The sequence below is a fragment of the Fragaria vesca genome, linkage group LG6 (genome assembly GCF_000184155.1).
Source record: "Fragaria vesca subsp. vesca linkage group LG6, FraVesHawaii_1.0, whole genome shotgun sequence".
NCBI lineage: Eukaryota > Viridiplantae > Streptophyta > Magnoliopsida > Rosales > Rosaceae > Fragaria > Fragaria vesca.
In genome coordinates, this window is record NC_020496.1 from 15,708,801 (window position 1) to 15,732,202 (window position 23,402).

Sequence of the window (23,402 nt, forward strand, 5' to 3'; positions counted from 1 at the left end):
GATCAAAGGTTGTCAGCAAGTATTCTAATGGATGTTGAGGAAAAATTTATTGTCAGTATTTTATTAGTTTACTCCCCCCACTGAGCTTCACTCAATATGTGAGTTGTATTACGTTTTAGCGATGTCTCTTTTTGACGGCCCTACAAGGGTAGATCACTGTGTATTATGGCTTGTGCTTATTGAATAAAATTGTCTGACCTCTTTTCATTAAAAAAAAAATAGGGTGGTATTAATTAGTTACTATTTTAGAAAAAATGAGCAGCCTAAGTAAGAGATTTGTTGTATTAAAAAGATTTTTAATATAAATAGGATTTCTAATGTTTTTTTGTGGTTAGATTTTGAATTTATAGATTTAGTTCGTGAAAATTTTTGTGTGTTTCTTAAAAAGAGAAAATAAAATTGAATGAATATTATACTTTGAGGGTCTAAATTTGAAAGTTCGACTCAGGTCTAAAAATCTCAGGTCCGGGCTTGACAGGCCCGGATTCGAATAGAGGCACAAGAGGCTTGGGACTCAGGGCCCAAAAATATTTTTTTATAGTTGTCCAAATTTTTTTTTTTAATAAGTTTTTGGCTGTGTAATCTGACATGAATTAAAGACAACTATCCTAAAACAAAGACAATTACACGTGATGAGGGGCCAAACCATCAATTACTATTTTAAATTTGTACCCATACAAAAGTTAAAATATTAAATAGAAGCAGCCAAACAGGTAAGATATTTGTTGTATAGATAGGATTTATAATACAATTAAGATTACTAAACCATCAAGGTTTTGGAATCCTATTTGCATAATAAGTATTTTGCATAAAAATCCTATATATTTTTGGATGTTATATGCTATTTTATATATATAAAAAAAATTAGGGACCCAACTCTGAGAGTTCGACTCAATCTCAGGTCCGGGCCTGCATGCATACTTGAATAATGCATCGTTATTAAAGAAAAAGGAGAGTATATGCCATGATCACATTACAGAACAAGCATTAGGGTTCTCGTCACTGAAGGCTGTCGTAGGTTGATACCCGTAAACGGAGGAATGTGCAGGGTTGTGAGAATATGCATAGTTAGAAGAAGAAGAACCACTGTCATAACCGTGCTTGTAGTAGTTGTAAGATGAGGAAGGCTGCGGAGCATAGTGATTGATCGGGCCATTACACTGACTCTGATTGTACACATAGCTGTTGTCTGCATTTGAATTAATCAAGGGGAATTGCCAGAGCTCAGCTCTTCGTCCAGTTTTTCGAACCGTCTTGAGAACTTTCTTTTGGTCTAGATCTGCCCTCCCGGTCACTGAGACCTTCTGCAGAGCCATGTCTATCTCAACGTTGTCTATACCTAAACCAAAACAACACACACAAAATCGATCAGTAATTCGCCAAATGGATCGAAGATGATGTTTTACGTACCCAAATAACCTCAAATCCACCAATTCGAAGTACCTTTTAGCTTCTGAAGTGTACTTCTAACCTTGCTCTCGCATCCGGGGCAGTCCATATGCACTCTCATCTCTATTGTCTGCATGAGTACCAATCCACTTAGTACCAACTCAAATCAAAGTTTGATATTTCGACTTGGTGTTGATGTTGTAATTTAGTGAGGAAATTAGTAGAAACCGGAAATAAAAGAGAAACACAATATATAGAGGTCCAGTTGGCTTACCGTCATTCTGCTCTTGGACAATTTGTGCACTTTTCTGTCGAGCTATATGTGTGTGTTTGTATTCCAGAATATATCAGAATCAGTGTGTGTTATTTTGCAAGTATGATCAATGTGAAACAATGATGGAGTCTCTGCCTCGACCAATAAATATATGGAGTACTCTTTCCTGTTTCCCAGAATTCATAACTGAACCATTCTGCGTCATAGTATATGAATTCATACACCGACCTTGAATTGTTTTCTGGACTAGCTTGCATGTTACAGATGGGTGCCTTCAGCAAGAGGTTACTTTAAACGTTAAATTAGAAGAGTTGGGGGGCGTTGACATTCTGTTTCACACTCAAGTCTTTGATTGGTTATTACTCATAATATGAAACTTGAGGCATGATTGATATAGTTGACCGTTGGAGCAGGGAGAATGTGAGTAGTAATGGAGAAAATCCACATGTATACTATAGCGACCTAAACGGATCATGTTTAGCTAGCTAGTGCTTACTTTCGACTCCTCATAGACCTTCTGGTTTGCATCTTAATTATTCTAGCTGTTCTTGACACTCCTCTAAAATCAATTTTTCAATTTTCTAAATTCCTGGTAAGTGATAGTGCAGACCTGAAATTGTAAAATCTGATGGTTTTCGGAACCAAAATCCTTGGTTAAAATCTGTAAAACATCCTAAATGAATTCACTTTGCCTTGGCAACATAACTCTACGGCTCTACCCTTCCAACTTCTTACCACCATTTGTGTTCTTGTGAGTTGTGACCTATACATGTTCATCACTACGTACACCTTCATAATTCAATAGGAAAACATGTTCTTTTTTTTCTTTTTCTTTTTATCGTTGGTTAAGCTAATAGTGCTGGTGAACTGACTAAAATCCCAGAGGGAATTAAAAAGATGGGAACTATTTTGATGGATCTCGGACTCATCTTTCCTTTGTCCTTTCTCTTAGCTCTCAATCTTCAGTTCTACACTATCGCACCGTACTTGTAGCTGAATATTTTCTTTCACCACAACTTTTCTTTTAGGTAAATGAATGAAAATAAAGAACAAACCAGGCTTCAACCAAAGCCAGCCAACGAGACGAAGAAACAGAAGCTAACAAAAGACATTAAGGAAAAAAAAAAAAAAAAACAGAGAGATTAACTAACTACCTAACAAGTAACAACTACATCCATCCGACCATCCCAGAGATAAGCACTCTCCATTCATAAATTCAGTCAACAAAGAATCCATGATGAAAATGATAATAGGACACTGACATTCTACAGGAGGCACTGATGGACCTTATGCAGTAGGCACACAAAAATGTTTGCCAAATATATTGTCAGCGGATCCAAACTAAAGATGCCAGATTTTTTTGGAATAAATCAGATTGAAGATTACACACCTTTCTTTTCCTAATGCAAGTGTTTTGTATAATTTTTAAAAAGGGAAAATGCCCATTAATCAAAAACAGGGATTTTTAAGCCCAATCCTTGATTAATATTTTAGAACCGTAGATACTGAGATAGTAATAATAGTATACATTCCAAACTAAACTGAATGGACATCTTCAGAAGATTTTATCAATCCTACCAGTAAAAAAGCTCAATCATGAAATGAGAGACATTAACCACCTAGAACATTGGGTAGTCATCAAAACACTCTAAAAGAACAGCTTTCAAACATTATTAAAGCTCACATGCTATGTGCCATCAGCCAGTACACACAGCAACACATCTCCTCCTGCTTCACTTTCTGCAAGTCCCATTATCCTTGCCGATATTGGCAGCAAGCCAAAACAAACCCGTCAGTACAGAGGAATGCCACCACCAGAATACTCAACCTCCTGAAAATTGGACAGAAAATTATTAGTTATACAACAGCTAAGAAAGGCACATCAAAAATTATCTAATGCCGACAAACGTTTCAAAGAAGCTTTTAGTGGCAGAGAATATAATGTCATCACCCTTCCACAAAGAGAAAGTTAAAGAGGCCAGACGCCTAAAATTTAGTTCACTCAGAAACGGAACAAAGATCACAGTTCAGATGTTTTAATTTCTTGGGGGAAGGGATAAACAATACCTGTGAAGGAGGTAAGGATGAAACCCAATCGGATGCATGTGTAGGAAGCAACCCCAATGTGTTAAGCTGTGCCAGGAACAATGAATATTTAACAAACTAGATTCCTTTAAAGATATCATTAGTGATAAAGAAACTGAAGCTAGAGACATAATTCACCTTCCAGACACCAAGTGCTAAACCCCCCAAATTAAGGGCAATGAAGAGCAACTTTGGGGCAAGAAGATCCACTTTCCTGTCCTTGTAGGGCTCAAAAACTGCAGAACCAAATTAAAAACACTACATCATGTAACCCAACACCATACGCACATCGATCACGCAGAAATGCGAACAGAGTATAGGATTTCATATTAGGCATGGAAGAGTCACTCTTCTTATCCCCCATGGAATTATAGACATGGTCATATGGACTGATGGCTAATGGAAAAGCACCTACTGTTGAACAAGAAAAGAAAAGAGCAGACATCTTACCCTTTCCTACACCTTGTAAGGCACTTATGGGCTGCCAGAGAGCAGAAAATGTAATTCCAATGCTGAACAAGTGGACTGTGCTGCCAGCCATCCACATCATAAAACCCATCATTAACAAATTCTTAAAAGGGGCCTGCGCGACTTCCCAAGCTTTCTGCTCAAACAGAAAGAACCGTGATCTCATATTACTGTAAACACTGGTCATCAGCCTCATGCATCCAATATAAAGAAAAGAAAAAAACACACACACACACACACAAGTTCACAATCCAACAAAAATCTCATTCTCAATGCGGTGATGGTTTATAATTTACTAAATATGAAGTTAAAATGTGCGGTGAAACTTCTTACCCCTAGAAATAGGTCTTGAAAGGATTATCATAAGAGAGAACCTAATCACATTCATAGTTACATAAAAACTAGACGTGAATTTAGGGGAATACCTGAGCTTTCCAAGTTGATTCAGCTTCTTTCTTTTGGCGACTCAAGGTTGAATCATCCTGCAGAAAATTAGGGTTTAGAGAGAGAGAGAGAGAGAGAGAGAGAGAGACGGTAAGGTACCTGCTCAGAGGAGGCCCTAGAGAAGCCAGGAGGGTCAGGGACATCGAGGGAACAAGGAGAGGTTGAGTTGTCTGTCAAGCAAACAGCCCATTTTCGACCGGCTACCATAACTTCCACTTGCTAGGTATTATTCAAATGAGTGATTGTGCACTTGAAGTTGCAGAATTTCTCAGAATTAATAATTCTACAAATTTTAGTAATTTAGAAATGAGTCAATCAGGTTGTGTTTCTCTTTCAAAAGAAAAATGATCAATCAGGAGTTACAATCATGCAAATGCAACTCAACTACTCTAAGAGAAATTCTGTACTATAAGACATCCAGCTATCTATCTAGGTGTCTCTGCAAGGGTAAGAGTATCCCTTTTAAATGTACTTCATATTATAGATGATCACTTCATCTATAAGGGAAGGAACATCAAAACCTCCCTAATTGCCTTAGCTTGATGGGAAAAGTCCAAGTCCAACATTCTGATTGCTTTGCTTATCGCTGATACTCAGAATTATGAATTATCCCAGGAAAATAGTTATGAACATTTACTTCGTTACAGGGTGCTAACAGAACTTATCGTGTCAGTACTGTATCTGGAACAAGAAAGGAAATAGTATCTGGAACTAGAACACTCTGTGCTTCTATCTAAAGCCAAACAGACCTAAGTGACATAAACTTAGGTGGTCCATAAGTAACATAACACCAAATACTCATTAATATAGTAATGAATAATATGGTTATGAAATGTCTGGAAGGACCAATAAATACTGCGATATACAGTTCTTTCCCATGCTTGATTGTGATAAAAAAATTTCGTCAAAGGCTTTAAGATGATGTGATTAGGTTATCTGAGACTTCAAGCAAGAGGATTTTGCTACAAACACTAAACTTAAAGCATAATATGCAACCGTGCCTTCCAATTTCTACATAAAAAGCAACCTTGAGGACCGAAGCTCAGTACAAAGGGGAATATAAAATGCAAAATCAACAAAAAACCTATTGAAAGTATTAATGAAACAAGTCTTCTACAAAAAGATGTGTAAAGCATAATGCAATCAACACTGTAAACATTTGCAAAGAACACTGCGCATGAGATATCGAGTCTGTCGTGGTAATAATGTGATACATTTAGGCATTCTTGGTAGCAGATAAGGTGGGGCAGATGCAATGCAGAAGCAAAACAGAAGCAATTGAGAAAAGAGAGGAGATTCATTCACTAACTACAGAGCTTCCAATTATGTGGGTTTCTTCTGTTTATTTGGATAGTTCACTCACTAATACTGAAAGGTTCTAAGAGGTGGGCATATCTACATAGGTATCGATTTCAGCATAGTCAAAGATGAACATCTAAAACAAATAGTGGGTAAAGCGTTGCAAATTTCGGAATCAATTATCACAGTAATCGCCCAAAAACACAGTAAGACTGAGAAACAAAGAGAGCAGCACGTTTGAAAGAGACGGAAGTCGTACCTTGGATTTGACGCCGGAAATCGGTTTTCAAGGTTTTGAGATGCCCACCTCTCACTTCTGGACTCCGCTCCTTTCTCTTTCGCTTATGTAAGAAATTTACAGAAATTTTATTAATACGTTCCTAATTACTAATTGAATACACATTTCATGCTTCATACATCACCTGTTAATTTTTTTGTTTTAATATTTTACTAGATACACGTACTCAAACTTTCTATAATACCCTCATTTAACATACATAATTTATTCACTAGATACACAACTCATTCACAACACACATATTTTTTTAGATCTGCTACTCAATTTGTTCAAAAAAAAAAATTCACATTACTAAGATTTTTCTCAAAAAGTTCCATCTTTCCTTGTACTGTTTCACCTCATTGACATATTCCTTGAAGATTTTTATTTTTTTTCTAAAGGGTTTCAACTCATTAAGATCTTCCTCGAAATATTTCTTTTTGATAACATCTTCTCCCATCAGTTTTCCTTGACAAATTTTCTTCTCAATGAACCTCTTACTCAAATTGATTTCAAGATTTCTTGAGCCTACCGAATCAAAACAAAACAAGACAATACATCACATGTGCAAAACTAAAGTCCTTAACGGAAATTTCAGCATTAGAATGTTCAATCTTGTGTAAAACTAAATTAATTGATTCTTGTGAACCATTGCATAATATTCATATGTGGTGTCAAAATATTGGTACTCGATTCAAACTAAAAATTAAAAAGTGTTTGAAGTACAATAGTTAATATGAACGTCTTAAATGAGATATTTTATTTCAACTAAGTTTCTTTATTTTTGATATGAATTTCTTTTTTGGTAATTTTATGTACCCACAAAGTCTTATATAATTTATATAAAGAAAGAGATGGGTATTTAGCATTTAAGGATGTGTTAATAAAATTTCTCAACCCTTTATAAGACTAAAAATTTTTAGGGAAATAAACAAAAAAGTGAATAAATAGATTCTTTAGCCCAATAGTCCAATATCATTTAGTCTAAGTTTGGTACTCAGGATTATATTACACCTCTGTATTTTTTAAGACTGTTTCTAAACTCTTGCGGTCTGTCTTGAGTTTTACTAATGTTAACCCATGTTTGGTGTTGCACGGGACTATAGAGTAGTTTGGTTGGTTAATGGTTTTGAATGATGGTCGGTGTTATTTAAAGATGACTAATTTGAGTACCCACCATAAGACCGTATAAGGAGGCCAGCATGAAAACATGGTATTACGTAAGAAAATTTATTTTTATACTCGGTGACATCAAATATGATATTAACAAAATTGGACTCCTTATTTAGCACAATACCACTTAGCCCCAACAAACAAACTTGCACTTAGAGTTTAGTGGGAGAGACTTCTTGCTTGGAGCCTTAGAGTTTGTTAACTTACTTTTCTCAATATTGTTAAATTAATAGTTAAATTTGTCAATATTTAAACTTTTGCTCCAGCAGTATTGCTAAACTGTATACGTTAGCTAAGTTTTAGACTTTTAGTTAATTTTGTCTCCATAATGAGAAATTTTGATAATTAACCCATTTTTTAGTTTTAAATTGATTTTTAACCATGTTTTTCTAAATTTTGAAAAATAGCCGTATAAGGGATCAAAAGACCCAAATGCCCTCATTTAAACTTCTTATTTTCTTAACATGTTTCATCATTCATTTAAGAGAGTTCAACAAAAAACAGATAGATACTTTAACTCCATACGACTTTCTTAACAAGATTAGCATTAGTTATTGGGTTGTCTTCGAAACATAGCTTGAAGGCCATTAGCTCAAATTCAAGTTTGTATGTGTGATCATTGAATCATGTTCACCATTCTATATTTGAAGATCATAAACAACAGTTAAAAAAAAAGCAAAACAATATGAATAACATCGCACAAGATATACGATGCATCCATTTGGAGAATTAAGTTGGTCACCTTATTCTTGTCAAATGTCTCAATTTCTCGGCTGAGAGCAAAGAAAACTTTAGGGGGTTTGGTGACTGAGAGAATTAGAGGAACAAGTTTTATGTGTTCATTTTTCTAGAAAATTGAAAGGCATACAAAGAAATAAGAACATGGGATGACGAGGCCAGTGACAAAAACAACGTTGTGTTGGATTAAAACTTATGGAGAAAGCAGCTTGCCGCAATCGTGAAAATTGAGAAAAAAGAATGGATCAGAGTTGCAGAAATTTAAGATAAGGGAAGTTAAGACTTTTGGTTCCTCTATATGGTCATTTTTCAACTATTAGTAAAAATATGGTCAAAAATCAATTCAAGCACTAAAAGTAGGTTATTTATCAAAATTTCTCCTCCATAATTGATATATTTATCAATTTTATCTATCAATTCTTAAATTTATTAACTATTTAGGCAATCTACTTGAGCATGTTTTTATCTTAAAAATTGATAAATTTTTACTTTTTGTTTTTTAGAAATAGTAACTCCGCTGGAGATGCTCTATGACATTTGCAAACTCTTAGTTACAATCTAAATGTCAAAAATGTCCAATTTTTGCTCTTTAAATTATCTAAGACAGAGACATTTTTGACAATTCCACAAATAAAAATGGGTTAGGGTGTGTGTGAATTTTAATTAAGGGTGTGCGAATGTCACTCCCTCCCCTTACTATAAATTTCATTTATTGATGTAATAATCTAGTTAGGCATGGTAACAGGTTACAAGGATTTAGGGTCTCAAAGAGAGAACTTATCTAATCTGAGAAGAGGAGCCCGGGATCTTCATCTTCCAATTCAAGGACAAGGAGGGGAAAGATCATGTCCTTGGTGGCATGCCGTGGTATTATAACAGCTCCATGCTAGTACAGGCGAACTATGATGGCCTTAGCCTCCTAGAGGCGGTGTCACTTAATCTCCTAGAGGTTTATGTATCGGTGTCGAGGTTGAGGCTACGTGCAATGAAACGGTTCTCACTAGTATTGGGAATGATTTAGGGATCTTTGTGTGAGTTTATCCAACAACAATGCAGAGGAAGGACAAGATTCAGAGAGTCCTAGTTGTTTTGAAGTTCATCAAAGAATTCAGGCCAGCTATCTTTTCAAATTTTTACAAAGAATGTCATGGAATATGTTGTGGTTGTGGGATTTTTGGCCATGGAGGTAGGGACTGTGATAAGGCACTGATTCCGATGTCGGTTAGTTCGAAGGCACCACTTATGTCATCAGCAACAGAGTTTGTTTTGGAGATGGAGGATTTGGTCACTGTTACGACGACATAGAAGGAGCTATGTCCTGTGTCAGGGTTTGTTCGGCCGGAGGCGGAGGGTGAACTCTAGGAGACTCGGTCGGTGCGGTGGTTCATCCGGTGGCGAGCTTGTTGGTAGGTTGGAGGAGTTTGCCCCATCTTTTTTTAGGGGAATCGGTTATGATTTGAAGTCTGTAAATGGGGCCTTGATTGGGCTTGCTTTTGGGCCCAAAGCCTTGGCATTGACTAGGTCTAAAGTTTTTGAGCCCAAATATGATGGGTTTTTTTCTTCTAAGAATTCTCCTACGGTGTTGAGTACTCGTAAGCTCTTGGACGGTGATCGAGATGTGGTAGAGAAACGATCATGCACGAAGATCGTTTTTTAGGAAGGGTCGGTGGAGGTACCTGTGCTTGGGGTGCTGAAGAAGAACATTTGTCCTCATGGTCACTAGAATAAACACAAGTGCAGACCTTTTATGGAGGGTATTGATACACCCCAAGAGGGGTAAGGGATCGCTCTTGATGGTATGTGGCAGTCTCTAACCTTATTTATGTTTTGTTGATTGGGACGGTTGTTTTGTATTGAACAGTTGAACCATTGCGGCGTAAACAAATGAAAGTCTTATGCGTCAAGATATTTGATACAGAGTTTCAGTTTTCTGATGTAACAGGGTTAGGGAAATAATTTTGACTGTGATTAGGTTTTCCTCTAATTTTGTTAGTGAATAATACGATTGCATTAAGCAATTGTTGGTAGTCTAATTTGTCTAGTTTTACAATTTGTTGAGTCTCGCATTGTTATGGGGTACCCATTCCCTACATTGATGGAATGACGTTTTGTTTTATATATTGATCAAAGCTTTGACTCCTTCCCTTAGAAAAAAAAAGTGACCATTAAATATTTATAAATGTGAGTAGAGATATCTCAAACAGAGAGCCATGATAACAGATATCGCCTGTTGAAATGTCGCTACTCATTGGTCAATATTCATTGGTCATGATCATGATCATTGATATAACTGAAGCAGACGTATTATATAACGTTTATGGGTCATGTGTCTAGTAATAATCATCTGCCACATGTATGATTTGGTCTGCATCTCTCCCAAGGCTTGGTGTTTTATGGTGCATATTGTTCAAGCATCCCTGCATGAAATATTATCGTGATTATGGAACGCATACACATGCTGGTAATCCATGTCCCCACACTTGTTACCCCAAGTATATACCTTGTTTATAAGTATTTGCTGCTATGTACAAAAAAATTAGCCAGATACCTATGAATCTTAGTAGTGTATGTTATTGATGGTCCATGTAATAATTCGATACTAAAATCTCACTACAAGTGGCATAGTGGTTGTGCGTTAGGTAAGGAACCCTTTCAACCCGAGTGAGACACTATATTGCAATGCATGATAATCCATGATAGGATCATTAAGAATTAAGTCTTATGCTCTTAAAGGCTTTGGATGACCATAACACAATAAAAAAAGCCTTGTACTAAAAATGAGGCTTACAAACCTTAGGGTCATAGGTTTACAAACCTTAGGGTCATAGATCACACATATGGAGTTCCAACAACCTTAACCACTTAAGGCGAACACGTATCAGTCACACCAACTCCTAAGTATGGATTTCAAGGAAAATTTACCAGTCGTGAACTAAATAAGACTTGCTGGTAGCAGGGATCAAACTTAGATGGGGTCTTCACCACAAGTTTGCCCTTACCAAGTGAGCCAAACATCGTTGCCTAAGAGCTTGTACGAGATTAATAATTCAAATCATACATTATGAAAAGAAATAAAAAAATGTGTTGATGATATATCAGGCCTCTTTTAACGAACAATGAGTTTGATTCAGCAAATATGATTGAGATCATACACTAGGACATAAAAAATAGGAGTCAGAGCTGAGCTGAGGAAACCACTTGGTCTGAATAGAGGATTCATAAGCAAGACTTGCTATCTACATGCAACAATATTGGCTTGTCTATTTATATGAATCAATTCAATAATCGGAAAAGACTTGCATACCACATTATTCGTGAACAATATATTTAGGTGACGTAGAGTGTGTGTGGTTATCGGGCTTCACACATGAATATAGATAATCCGTTATAATACCATGATACATATTTAAAACTAATTAACAATAGATGAAATGACTTAAATCTTTATAAACTTTACTATATTTCGGACGTGAGATTGATATCTTAGTAGTTTCCAAGATATACTGTTAGATATTTGTGCTTTATGTGAATAAGACACACCACAAGTGTGGCCTCACTCATCACCACACCCACCATTTACATACTCAGAATTCAAACGAAAACAGGAAAACCAACCAAACAATATCAATGGCAATTCTGAACTACTATCTCTCAGTGACCTCCACAGCAACACCCATTTCTCCTGACTCCTCATCATCATCATCCGCAGGCCAGCCCGTACCCGACCCGAGACTCAGCAAGATCCTACTTCCCAAGAAGAAGCCCCAGAAATGGTCCACTGGGATGGCTCCCGGCGACTACGGTGGCCCACCAACCACCACCAAGCTCCGCAAGTACTGGGGTGGTGACGTCGACCCTCTTGAGTCTGACGACTTCATGTGGAACAAAGAATTCATGGACCGCATGCAGAAACTCATTCGGGACCCTGACACCTCCACCCAAGTCGCTCCTCCCAAGGTTTCATATTCTAGTACTCTTTCCCTTTCTTAATGAAGATTCAAAATAATGGGTTTCTTGTGTTTGTACCTTCCACCCAATTTGTGTGGGAGTGTTTTTATTTAGGTTAGCATTGTCTGTATTGCTGTCTTTTTGTTACTTGATCATTGTTATAGGTTTTTTTTTTGCTGAAATAATGGAGGGAATAAGGGAAATGAGCTATGTGGATGATTCCTTGGATGTGATTTGAACCAAACTTTTTACACAGTTATACAACTGAATTAAGTTCTTAGTTGGCTTTTTAGAAAGAGAAAAAAACAAATGGCGATATAAGAGTTTAGGTTTCGGTTCTTTGTTTCGTATAGGCAGTCTAAGAGAGTGATGGTGAATGGAGTGCTATGGTTTGTTTCTTTGTGAATGGTTTCTGTGGCTTTGTTGTGTGATCAACCTGCTTTGGTGTTAACAGGAAGTGCCTTCTGGATTTCTTAGCTTGAATAGGGTCATGAGCCTTGACAGGTTTGTTATCACTAGCACTTTCAGTTTTGTATTGATTTCTGCATTTTTTTTTTATCAAATATTGACCCAAGTAAGGACGTACAGTTTAGAGGTTGATTTGAGCAAACAACTCACAGCTTCTCCTGCCCAGCCTGAGTTACAACAGCAAGTAGAGGCTACAACGCAAGTATGATTATTGTTGACAATCATTCAATTGTGATCTCAGTCATTTATCCCGGGATAGTTATTGGCCAGTTGTAATTTCATTTTGGAAATGTATTGATTCTCAGAGTTTAAAAAGCAATGCTATTAAATGGAGACATGCACCAACACGGCGTGAGCAAGATAAATGGGCCAGAGCAACTAAGGCTGCAACTGGAGGCAGTGTAAGTCAGACGTTCCACAAGAAGTCCCATGTCATTCAGCCAATTTGAATCTTTTTGATGGATTTCTAGCTTATAGTGGCAAATAGTGGTTTTCTCGTATAAGTGAAATGAGAACTTTCATGTACACTAATTACATGTACTTGGAAGGATTGTTCCTAATTTTACCCTTCTAAACTGGATATCTAACTTGCAGGAAGTGATGTTTCGGGAATTAAGGCGCTCAAAGGAGGACCCAAAAGTAGTAGCTGAGAAGTATAGAAAGCAGTATTTCAGGGTAGATATCTGCATAACTGTCTACTAAAACATCATTATCTTGCTCATTTTCATTCTCCTTTGGCACCATTTTGATTTTACAAAAGAGTAATGATAGTAATTTTCCTTTGATTTTGCTATTACAGTTAAAGAAGAGATTGCAAGTACTTACACTGGGTATAGGAGGTGTTGGTTTGGTTTCAGCCTATGTTTCATATTCCCCTGAAATTGCAGCTAGGTATGTCCAATTCAGGGTTTTTTTCTCTTATATATATGAAATCTAAAAGTATCAATTATACACCTACTAGTTTCTGGTCTGTCAGTTTCATTTTTCACTTGCCATTCCTGCCAGAAAATAGTGTGCTGAATGGGAAATGTCTTGTGAATATACTTTTTACTTGGTTCTTGTGTTCTGATTCTTTTCACGTATTTTATTTGTTCTTGCTTCTGCAAGACTCCTAATGGTGTCTTACATGTATCATATATGTTAAACCTGTAGCTTTAAATAGTTTCTATGCTGCATTCTGTCTGCATACCATATTGTACAAAGTAACAGTTAACTTTTCTTATCCTAACAGAGAGAATAAATTAGAAGATATAGTTTGTTCACTTAACTATTGCATTGTGAGATGATAGTTATGGATTCAGAGTTCAGTTCCTATATAGTGTTTTTGAGTTTTCTGGTGTATAATAGAGAGCCAAATCAGTAGTATGAGGTTGGTGAACTAGAGGAAAAGTACAGGTCAGCATTGTGGAGATAAAAGGCTTATGGATGGCCTTCCACCATTTTTAAACTAGGACTAGTTAATTAAAAGAGCATAACATAGAAAAGCTTCACTCTAGTCCAGTTTGAGCTCAACAAACAGCAACTGCAAGACCTTTGAACACTCTCATCATGAGCACTTTAAGGCACAAATAAAACAAATAAACAGTTTCCTATTCACAAATTAAACGTTAGAGTATGCCCCAATTATTCAATTATAAGCACTAAACCAGAGTGTGGGCCCTGCTATGGTTTAGTTTTCCTGCTTGCTCTATGGCAATCTAAATCCTATTAGTTTTCCTGGCAATCTCTCAGAACTTGATGCTGCATTTAGATTTTGCATAGATTATAATTCTTAATGAGATTGATGCGCATCGTTTCTTGTACATACAGCTATGGTGTTGGGTTCCTTGGTTCTCTGGCTTACATGCGTATGCTAGGGAGTAGCGTGGATTCCATGGCGGATGGAGCAAGAGGACTTCTCAAGTATGTAAAAAATGACTACTTATGCGAATGCAAAATTTAATCCAAAATTTAATAATGTAATTGTATATAGATGGGCAGTTCAATATGCGATTTGATTAGATTCCGTAAAAGCATATGCACGTGTTTTCTGATAATTTGAATATCCACACTGCACAAAACTAGCAAGTTTTCAAGAATTTTCAATCTATCTTGAGTCTTCCCCTTAAGATGCATGTCAGCTTCAATATTGCCATATCTTGCTTCACAAACCTGAGTTGTTAGATTATGTATTAGCTTCCAACTTAGACATTGTTTGTGTTACGTATTAACTTTCAGTTTAAAACTCACACTGCCTGTTGAGCCTGTTGATTTAATGTGCTTTTGGAAAAGATTGGTTTTATCAATGTTTTTTTTTTGTTGGTTAACAATGATGAATGGTGTTCTAGTTCAGAGCAGTACATAAAGATTTTATTCCTGTTTGTCAATTGGGAAATAGAATGTGGGAAGTCATGAAGAATAATGATACTGCCTACCCACCATGATCACTCCACTGGACTTGTTGTGCTGTGTCTTTTCTGGTATTAACTGTATGAAAGGTGAAATGATATGACTATGGAACTTTTTATGCAGGGGAGCAATTGGTCAACCAAGGCTATTGGTTCCTGTTGTATTAGTCATGATCTTTAACAGGTGGAATGGGTAAGTATTTGCGCTGACATTTTCCACTTAGATTGTTACAATATTCTTATTTCTTTAAATGCATGTCAATGTTTTCCCAATTTATTACCCTTGCTTGAAGTACTTCACCCTGGACTCAATGCATATTGCTGAACATGATAAGTTCAATCTATGACTATCTTTCAATTTTTAATTAAGTGAGTTTTGCATAGGATTGTTGTTCCACAATATGGATTCATGCACCTGGAATTGATACCAATGTTGGTGGGATTCTTCACGTACAAAATTGCCACCTTTATCCAAGCTATAGAGGAAGCAATTCCTCAAGTTGAGAAAATAGATACAAGCTCATGATAAACCTTCACATATACGTCAGCAGAATATTCCACTACTGGTTATAATGCAGCTTGCAAAGGTTTGTTCTTATTCCATATGTGTCTACCAAGCATGTTTTCAATAATTAAAACTTAGATGGCCAATTCAATTTAAAACTATGTGATTCCTGACTTCCAGTTTCTAAATTGCATATCTCTTCATTTTTGTATCGCATATAAACGTGTTACAGAACATGCCCAACACTGCAATGAACAAATTGTCCCTCATACTTTACTTGAATTAACAAGTTCACTCGATTTAGGCCCATAGAAACTACATTTACTTTGGTCGGTTTCATTAGACATGCCAGTTTTTCATGTTATAGTTTACAACTCAATAATCTATCAGATTTTCTTTGTTAAAATTGTTCGTTTGTCTGTTGTCCAGATTACACAGATGATGGTTGCACTAATGACAAGCTGCTTTGAAAGGAAGAGATGTACATGTAGTCTAGTAAATACTAAGGAATTGTGCTTTTCAATTCTGTTCAAGAAAAGCAAAAGTTTATAAGTTTACAAAGCATTGTTTGAATCAGTCTTCCCTAAATACAATCTACTAGCCTGGTAGGACTTTAGGATCAAGCTGCCCATCACAGGATCAATTGAAACCAAGTCATTTTGTTCATAGGCGGTGAATGTTATCTTATCGAGAGTTGATCAAAGGAAAATACTCAAGTTCCTATACTCCACAATCTAGATTCAAAAGCTGGTACCACTCCAATAATGCCCCAAAGAGGAATAATTTATCATATGGTGATTCAGAAATGGGGAGAGAATCAACTTGCCATGCTGGTGTTCATTGTCAAGGCATATAAGAAGCAAGAGGAGGTTATGATGACTTGTAGACATAGAGGGTTGAATGCGTCATGCAATTGCATTCCTCAGTGAAAAATTGGCTTAAGGATTTGACTAGGAAATGGTTGTTGTAGTATATATTTTTTTTAGTAGCCAAGTAGAAATTACAACCGAAAACCTCTTAGGAACACCGGCACTGAACTGGTCTAGATTAAAAAGGCAGCACTAGAAAGAAAGGGGGAGGCTTTTCTCCAAATCAACGGAGCAGACAAGGAGAAACCCAATAGGAGTAACCCCTCCAACAACAAAGTTCATTCCCTGTGGAAGGAAATGTGCTCGAATCGGGAAGACTTCTGGATGCCTTTGATAAGGGATTTTAAGCTTCAAGGGATCACAGAGCTTGTTAATGCAACCGATAACCAACTTTGAGTCCCCTTCAACATCGATGCACCTAAAGTTTAAATGAGAGGCTTTGAGCAGACCATCCTTGAGGGCATAACATGTGACCACAGAGATCAAACTTCCCAATACTTTGGCACCAGCAATGATAGGATAGCCAAAGTGGTCTATGATGACAAAACTGTAGTATATGTTGTTAACCATTGGAGACAATATGACCTTGGTCATCATCATCTGAAGATTTTGCCAGTCCACTGGACTATCCAGCAATTATTTGGAACAAAAGATTACCACTTGAGCTCAATAGAGTTGATTATTGAACCGTATTTGGGTATCACTACCAATGTTTTAAAAGGCTAAGGCGTAACCGAGGCATTGCCGGGAGAGCCTTAGCAAGGCGTAAGTCTTAAGGCATAAGGCGTAAGCCTTGCAACATAATTTTTTTTTAATGTAAATTGATTGCATAATTATATAGTTAGACTTAAAATCCTAAAACTACGAGTAATTATTAGGAAAAAAACTTACATATATGAAAATTACTCAATTATTCCTTATTTATACCTTAATTGTAGGGATTGTTTCCGTATATGAAAGGTATCTATCAAGTATATATCTTTCAAACGTGAATCAAATGAGTTCTATTATAGACAAACATCTTCTCTACACTAGCTTCTGTATCTGTCTTCTATCTATCATCTCTTTCACGATGCAGCAGTATGTAGGATTGTTTTCAAAGGGAGAATGAAGCTCTGCTATGTTGTGGTGAGACCTCTCAAATAAGTGTTCTTCTGGGCTTTGAGAGTACCAGAATACAAATGAGCATGCTTATTAGAACATCTGTGTTTTTCAGTTTTTCACGAAAAAGAAAAAGAAAACAAAAAAAATTTCAGGCGTTGGCTTTCACGCCTTCAGACTCATTTTTTGCGCCTTTGACGCCTTGATGAGCGCCTTTAACGCCTCTGCGCCTTGGCAGAAAAGCTCACTCAGTTTCTCCTATGCCTCGCGCTTTTTGAGCCTTGAGGCGCGTTTTTTAATACCTTGATCACTACTCAACACAAGTTAGGTCTTGTCCGTTTGGAGTTCATAAATTGCTCCACAACTTGCTTTTGTACATGAGAAAAACAGCTCACAAGTTCCCGTATATGAAGCTTATTTTCACGAACTACGTGATAGGTTCCTTTGTAGCTTGTAACGCTAATTATAGTTGGTTTCTAGTCACAAAAGAATGTGAACTATAGGTCAATGCAAGCTGACACCCCAAGTTTGCGTAAAATCTTGAACTGTTTACAAAATCTAAGTGTAATTCTACAAATGATAAATCCCTAAAGAAAGGGAAATTAGAATCAGCATCACTCGAGGAAATCTAAACTTCAGCTTGTGTTTCTGTCTAGCCAAGGTTACCTTGCTCCCTTTGGGGGGAAGAAATGAACACATAGTTTCCCGGAATGTGATAACCACTTTGCACCCAAAATCCATTTGCATTAAAGTTATTACAAAAGCTTTTATTAGATGGAAGTTCAAAGCACTAGATAAACAGAGAGCAACCAATACAAGACTTTACATGTCCTCACATATCAAAGAAAATGCAAGGAGTGGAGCTTCAACCAGTGTTCTGCATTCCAGCAGCTATACCCTTCATGGTCAAAATAAGTGTGTCCTCTAGACCTGGAGCATATTCGCTTGTTGGGTTAAGATTGACGAGCTCTGCTGCTGGCTTGCTTGCTGGTTCCTTTGACGGCCTTACTTGAACAAGGTAGTTGGGGTCACGGATCTGCTTCAGTGTATAGGCTTGGCACACATTAAGTGCTGTAATATACGAGTCACGAAGAACAAGTCTCTGCCTCAAGTAAGGATCTCCCTCCAGAAGAGCTTTGTGCCCAGCAACCTAGAAAAGTTTACAAATACGATTGGTCTATTCAAATATTTTTCATTCATAAGCATTTTGACCTAATACAATTTAGTAACAAACCCGTGAGAGCATTTCATCAACTACAATAAAACTAATCTTTGGAAATCTAAGTTAAATTTTCATTGCACAAATTTTTATATCTGGTCTCTATCTTATAGTTAGACTTAGACTTAAGACTTCATGTTCGTACAAGAAGGAAAGAAGTTAAAAAGATACTTTATTGATGGTACTGGTAGTTTACATTTTCAAATCATTTGCTTTAGTTTCATGCCAAAATGAGTACTTGATTCAGATGAAAAGATAACAGTATTTGAAAACTTTATTGAACAAAAACAGATGGAGTGACAGTATTACCTGGAGTAGGAGGCGTTTAGTATCTTCATAGTTGGTCCTCAGTCGCTCCCCAAACGACCATAGGTCTTCTGACACCAGAAGCTTGTCATAAAGTGCTGCAATACCTGGGTCTCCCTTGGCAAACACCATCTCAATCAAATCAATGGTGACTCTGAAGAACGGCCACTGATTATACATCTCCCGAAGCATCTGAAGATTCTTTGCATCCTTCTCTATGGCTTGCTTAAATGCTGCCCCAAAACCAAGCCACACTGGTAAATGAAATCTTGTCTGGGTCCATGCAAAGATCCAGGGGATTGCTCGAAGTGATTCGATGCCTCCACTTGGCTTTCGCTTTGATGGACGACTCCCAATGTTCATCCGACCATACTCCATCTCTGGTGTTGCCTGCATAATCCCAGAGAAAGTCAGATATGAAGGGACCTTTTATGAAATTGGTTAATATGTATCTATTAAAAAGGTGATCATGATTGATGAACATGCTACTTACGAGGCGAAAGTATTCAACAAAACGAGGTTCCTGAAAAACAATTGAACGGTATTCCTCTGTAGCAACAACTGCCATCTCATCCATGAGTGCACGCCATTCTGGCTTTGGTGAAACTGGGGGATTCATGCCATGCTCTAGTGTAGCTGCTGTGAAACGCTGGAGTGTTCTAAAACACAAGTGCTCCTCTCCAAATGATTGTTCGATAACTTCTCCTTGAACGGTCACACGGAGCGAACCATGAATTGTCTCAGGTGGCTGAGACAATATAGCAAGATGAGTGGGTCCCCCTCCTCTTCCAACTGTTCCACCTCGGCCATGAAACATGGTTAGCTTAACTCCATATTGTTTTGCAACCTTTACGAGCTCTTCTTGAGCCTTGTATAGCTGCCATGCTGCAGATAGACGGCCAGCATCCTTTCCTGAATCTGAATACCCTATCATGACTTCTTGCTTCCCATTGATCCGGTTTTTGTACCAATCTATAGAAAAGAGGCGAGCAACAGCAGCAGGAGCAGCCTCTAAATCAGCAAGCTTCTCAAACAACGGTACAACCCTTAGTGGCTTTTTCACATGGCATTCACGTTGTAAAAGCTCAACAGCAAGTACATCGGATGGGGCTGTTGCCATTGATATGATATAGGCACCAAAGTTGTCTGAGGGAAGTTCTGATATTACTTTGAATGTCTCCAATACATCAGAAACTTCTTCGGTTTTGGGAATATCAGCGCCAAAAAGAGGGCGCTTTCCACTGAGCTCAGACAACAACCATTCTTGCCTTTGTTTCTCAGGCCATTCTCGATAAGACCCAAGGCCCAGGTGCTTTGTGATAGTATCAATGACATCAGTGTGCCTGTCTGATTCTTGCCGTATGTCTAGTCTCACAAGAGAAAGGCCGAAAGTAGAAACTTGCCGTAAGAAATCAAGAAGGCTCCCATCAGCAATTGCCTTGTCACCACAGGAACAGAGTGACCGGTAACACAGTTCAAGAGGCTCCAGGAACTACAATTGTGCAAAACAAAATATCAGCTGATATGTTTTGTACACAGTTCAGATGATAGGTTTTGTACAATAAAAAATAGATGGGGGAATGTTCCAACAGAAATTTTGCATTAAGCATCAAATATAAATATAAAGGCTCAAAATTGGGAGTAGACTGAAAATTTATTGAAATTGGATAGACTATGGCAATGGTATTTTTTTTTTTTTTTTTTTTTTTTTTTTTAACTCGGTGAAAGCCATGATAGGAAATACCTGTTCAACACTAGTAAAAGTTGTATCCTCAGGAATGTCAGAGGTTAGACTGGATAATAGTTGACGAGCACGTTCACGTGTATTGTAGAGCTTGTCTCTCACACCACCAAGAATAACACGATATGGCTCGTTCGGAGGAATTTGTTTCCAAAACTCTAATAATTAGCAATGATTAGAAAAAGCCATCTATAATTGAACTCAAGGACAGGTCACAAATATAATAATCACAGCAACAATAGTAATTCACCAATGTTATGAAGTTTTATGTCAGTTTGGGGAAAAAAATGAAATGAAACCTTTATAAGGAACAAAAGAAAGAGAGGTATAGTGATATAAGTAATGGTCAAAGATTTAAAGTTTTGCTGCAAGTTCGAGAACTTCCACACATAAAATGACAGAAACGTGAAATCATTGCATACCTATGTAGTGTTTTGCATCCTTCCTTGAAGACCTATGAAGTTCATGAGCACGAGCAAGAAGCTCTTCGTTGCAACGCCACATAGATAACTGCGGGAAAGAAAACAATATAAGACATTGCAAAGGGAATAACATATTTAAAATACTCTGAAGGTCATGATTATTATTTCACACCTCAAACATAAGATCCTCTATCTGGGAGAAATACAAGTTAGCAGCCATCATTCTAGCCAATAAGCATACATCCCTTGTAACTTCTGGAGTGACCCTGGGATTTCCTGCAGTCCATATTAGAGCGATCATAAGCTACATAAACCACGATGTAGTCATGCTTCTGAAGAACATGTTGAGAGAGATATCATAGTGATGAAAACAGCACTGGACAGAATATGTTTTGAAAGTAGGAAGCATAAGATGAGCATACCATCACGATCCCCACCCATCCAAGAAGAAAATTGAATGAGAGGGGCATTGTACGGAACACGTTCATTTATCCCAATGTTCTTCAACGCAGTGTCAACTCGTCGTAAGAATTTTGGCACACCTTTCCAAATTGTCTCATGGAAGTAGCTCATTCCTGCCCTCATCTCATCTTGAGGGGTTGGAGGAGTCCTTCGGATTTCATCAGTGCGAAATGCAGCTTGAATCTACATTAAAGAAATAGATGTTATTCATTAAATTTGAATAATAATTTATTACTGCAGATCCCGTCAGGGTATACTAGACCACTAATGATTATTAGATAGAGGGAGGGGGTGGAGATGTTGGCAATTGCAGCTAACTTACAGACAATGTCAGGATAGTCCAGAGAACTTAGGTTTATTTTCAAACTGTGCAAGAATATATTTGAAATAGTGTATAGTGATTGGATTTAGTATCAATCAAATGGCATTGTTTGAAACTCAATCAGTTTGTCACTCCACATACCTCCCTTTGTAGAGCCTCATCGAGTTCTTGTTTATCATCAGGTGTAATATCCTTGGCATACAACTGTGTCAGACAATTTCTTACCCTGAGAAGATTAAAAATACAACATCAATAACACAACCATAAACTCATCACAGTATGCCAGCAACATAAGATAAGTAAACAGGGTAATGGAGAATGTACCTTGCATGCTTTTGCAGCAGAGATCTGCGAACAGACTGAGTAGGATGTGCGGTTAGAACCAAATCTATAGTCTGGTTCTTCAATTCATCAAAAACTTCTTGTGGGGACTTCTTCAGTTGCCCAACAAGCTTCTTGAATGTCTCTTCAATGTCTGACTCCGTTGTAGCATTTGCTTCATCAACAAAATCTCCCTTCTTCAACTTTATCCTTCTCCGATAGGCGATCTGGACTTCTTCAGCCAAATTGGCCAAGTTAAGCATGTGGGAAAAGGACTTGGCCACAACAATGGAGTCACCAGGATCCAAACTTGTAAACACATTTCCAAGTTCCTCCAACTTTTTAGGGTCCTGCTTTCCTTCATATTCCGCGGATAGCTCATAACAATCTTGAACCTATAGCAAATCAGATCACAAAAGTCAATAAACACTCCTCTATCCTCAGATATTCTAGCTTAATAATCCCCGATTACCTAATAACTACATTGTAGCGCCTAACATGCAGAACTTTTAAGTGAAATTTCTTAGATAAATGGAATCGTTACTATTTTCTCTGTAACTCATAATATGTCCATATTACAACCTTGAACACTACAAAGGAATGACATTTGGAGAGTTTTTCAATGCAAAGAACAATAAAAGAAGAATGGCAGCTGAATTACAAACAAAAAAGCATGCTGCTAGACAAAATAGTTACTTTTCAATTTTCGTATCATAGAAAATGAATTGAAAAAGTTTAAGATACTCCCAAGTCCCAAACTAGCATTTTAGTTAGTGAACAAACAAAGCGATAGATAACATCAAGGTTTATACCAGAAAAACAAAACATAAAACATAAAAGCATACACAACAAACACAAAACAACAACTAAACTCGATCAAAACTAACATGATACCTACCCCTGAAATTTACTAAACTATCAACAAGTTAACTCCACAAGCAGTCAATGGTAATTCAACGCAAGTAAAAAACTAATCAGAAGAGAGAAAAAAGGACTAAAATTCAGTACCGTTTCTCTGAGATCCTCCCCATGTAAATCCTGAAGAATGTCAAGAAAGCGATCCAACAACAAAGCATCATACTCGATGAGTTTGTCATCCTCAGACACCTTGCCCGGTGCCAACAGCCTCAGCTGCGCATCAATTGAAGCCATCTTCTCCAAATTCCTCGAAGCCATGGTGGCCT

At 37.2% G+C, this 23,402-nt stretch overlaps 4 protein-coding genes across 4 annotated transcripts; 1 reads left to right on the forward strand and 3 right to left on the reverse strand.

Moving 5' to 3' along the window:
* Positions 1-968: 968 nt before the first annotated feature.
* Positions 969-1,534, reverse strand: LOC101306249 (heavy metal-associated isoprenylated plant protein 26-like). Its single transcript, XM_004303131.1, has 2 exons — positions 1,444-1,534; positions 969-1,339 (listed from the first exon to the last, which is right to left on the reverse strand). The coding sequence occupies exons 1-2, from the start codon at positions 1,523-1,525 to the stop codon at positions 969-971; spliced, it is 453 nt and encodes a 150-aa protein (XP_004303179.1). The 5' UTR covers positions 1,526-1,534.
* Positions 1,535-3,062: 1,528 nt separating this feature from the next.
* Positions 3,063-6,315, reverse strand: LOC101306540 (ER membrane protein complex subunit 4-like). Its single transcript, XM_004303132.1, has 7 exons — positions 6,219-6,315; positions 4,760-4,943; positions 4,642-4,698; positions 4,199-4,352; positions 3,887-3,984; positions 3,731-3,796; positions 3,063-3,494 (listed from the first exon to the last, which is right to left on the reverse strand). Exons 2-7 carry the CDS (start codon positions 4,865-4,867, stop codon positions 3,456-3,458), a joined length of 522 nt encoding a protein of 173 aa, XP_004303180.1. The 5' UTR covers positions 4,868-4,943; positions 6,219-6,315; the 3' UTR covers positions 3,063-3,455.
* A 5,409-nt stretch (positions 6,316-11,724) lies between these two features.
* On the forward strand, positions 11,725-16,021 carry LOC101306834. The gene is made up of 10 exons (XM_004303133.1): positions 11,725-12,104; positions 12,550-12,599; positions 12,684-12,765; positions 12,869-12,964; positions 13,158-13,238; positions 13,363-13,454; positions 14,373-14,465; positions 15,075-15,143; positions 15,335-15,537; positions 15,885-16,021. Exons 1-9 carry the CDS (start codon positions 11,775-11,777, stop codon positions 15,474-15,476), a joined length of 1,035 nt encoding a protein of 344 aa, XP_004303181.1. The 5' UTR covers positions 11,725-11,774; the 3' UTR covers positions 15,477-15,537; positions 15,885-16,021.
* A 1,909-nt stretch (positions 16,022-17,930) lies between these two features.
* Positions 17,931-23,394, reverse strand: LOC101307132 (phosphoenolpyruvate carboxylase 2-like). Its single transcript, XM_004303134.1, has 10 exons — positions 23,227-23,394; positions 22,222-22,613; positions 22,039-22,123; positions 21,536-21,758; positions 21,286-21,389; positions 21,114-21,201; positions 20,695-20,849; positions 19,444-20,442; positions 18,954-19,340; positions 17,931-18,575 (listed from the first exon to the last, which is right to left on the reverse strand). Exons 1-10 carry the CDS (start codon positions 23,392-23,394, stop codon positions 18,291-18,293), a joined length of 2,886 nt encoding a protein of 961 aa, XP_004303182.1. The 3' UTR covers positions 17,931-18,290.
* Positions 23,395-23,402: the final 8 nt, after the last annotated feature.

Bases quoted from the DNA above. Each gene is read 5' to 3' on its own strand.
- LOC101306249 (XM_004303131.1), bottom strand. From the start codon at position 1,525: ATGCAGACAATAGAGATGAGAGTGCATATGGACTGCCCCGGATGCGAG. The intron at 1,340-1,443 runs GTACTTCGAATT...GTTTTGGTTTAG, and splicing joins TACACTTCAGAAGCTAAAAG to GTATAGACAACGTTGAGATA.
- LOC101306540 (XM_004303132.1), bottom strand. From the start codon at position 4,867: ATGGTAGCCGGTCGAAAATGGGCTGTTTGCTTGACAGACAACTCAACC. The intron at 3,985-4,198 runs GTAAGATGTCTG...TTGGTTCTGCAG, and splicing joins CTTACAAGGTGTAGGAAAGG to TTTTTGAGCCCTACAAGGAC. The intron at 3,495-3,730 runs GTATTGTTTATC...TCCAATTTTCAG, and splicing joins CATCCTTACCTCCTTCACAG to GAGGTTGAGTATTCTGGTGG.
- LOC101306834 (XM_004303133.1), top strand. From the start codon at position 11,775: ATGGCAATTCTGAACTACTATCTCTCAGTGACCTCCACAGCAACACCC. The intron at 13,239-13,362 runs GTAGATATCTGC...TTGCTATTACAG, and splicing joins ATAGAAAGCAGTATTTCAGG to TTAAAGAAGAGATTGCAAGT. The intron at 15,144-15,334 runs GTAAGTATTTGC...AGTTTTGCATAG, and splicing joins ATCTTTAACAGGTGGAATGG to GATTGTTGTTCCACAATATG.
- LOC101307132 (XM_004303134.1), bottom strand. From the start codon at position 23,394: ATGGCTTCGAGGAATTTGGAGAAGATGGCTTCAATTGATGCGCAGCTG. The intron at 22,124-22,221 runs GTACATTCTCCA...TAATCTTCTCAG, and splicing joins CTGCTGCAAAAGCATGCAAG to GGTAAGAAATTGTCTGACAC. The intron at 20,850-21,113 runs GTATGCAATGAT...GCTAATTATTAG, and splicing joins GGATGCAAAACACTACATAG to AGTTTTGGAAACAAATTCCT.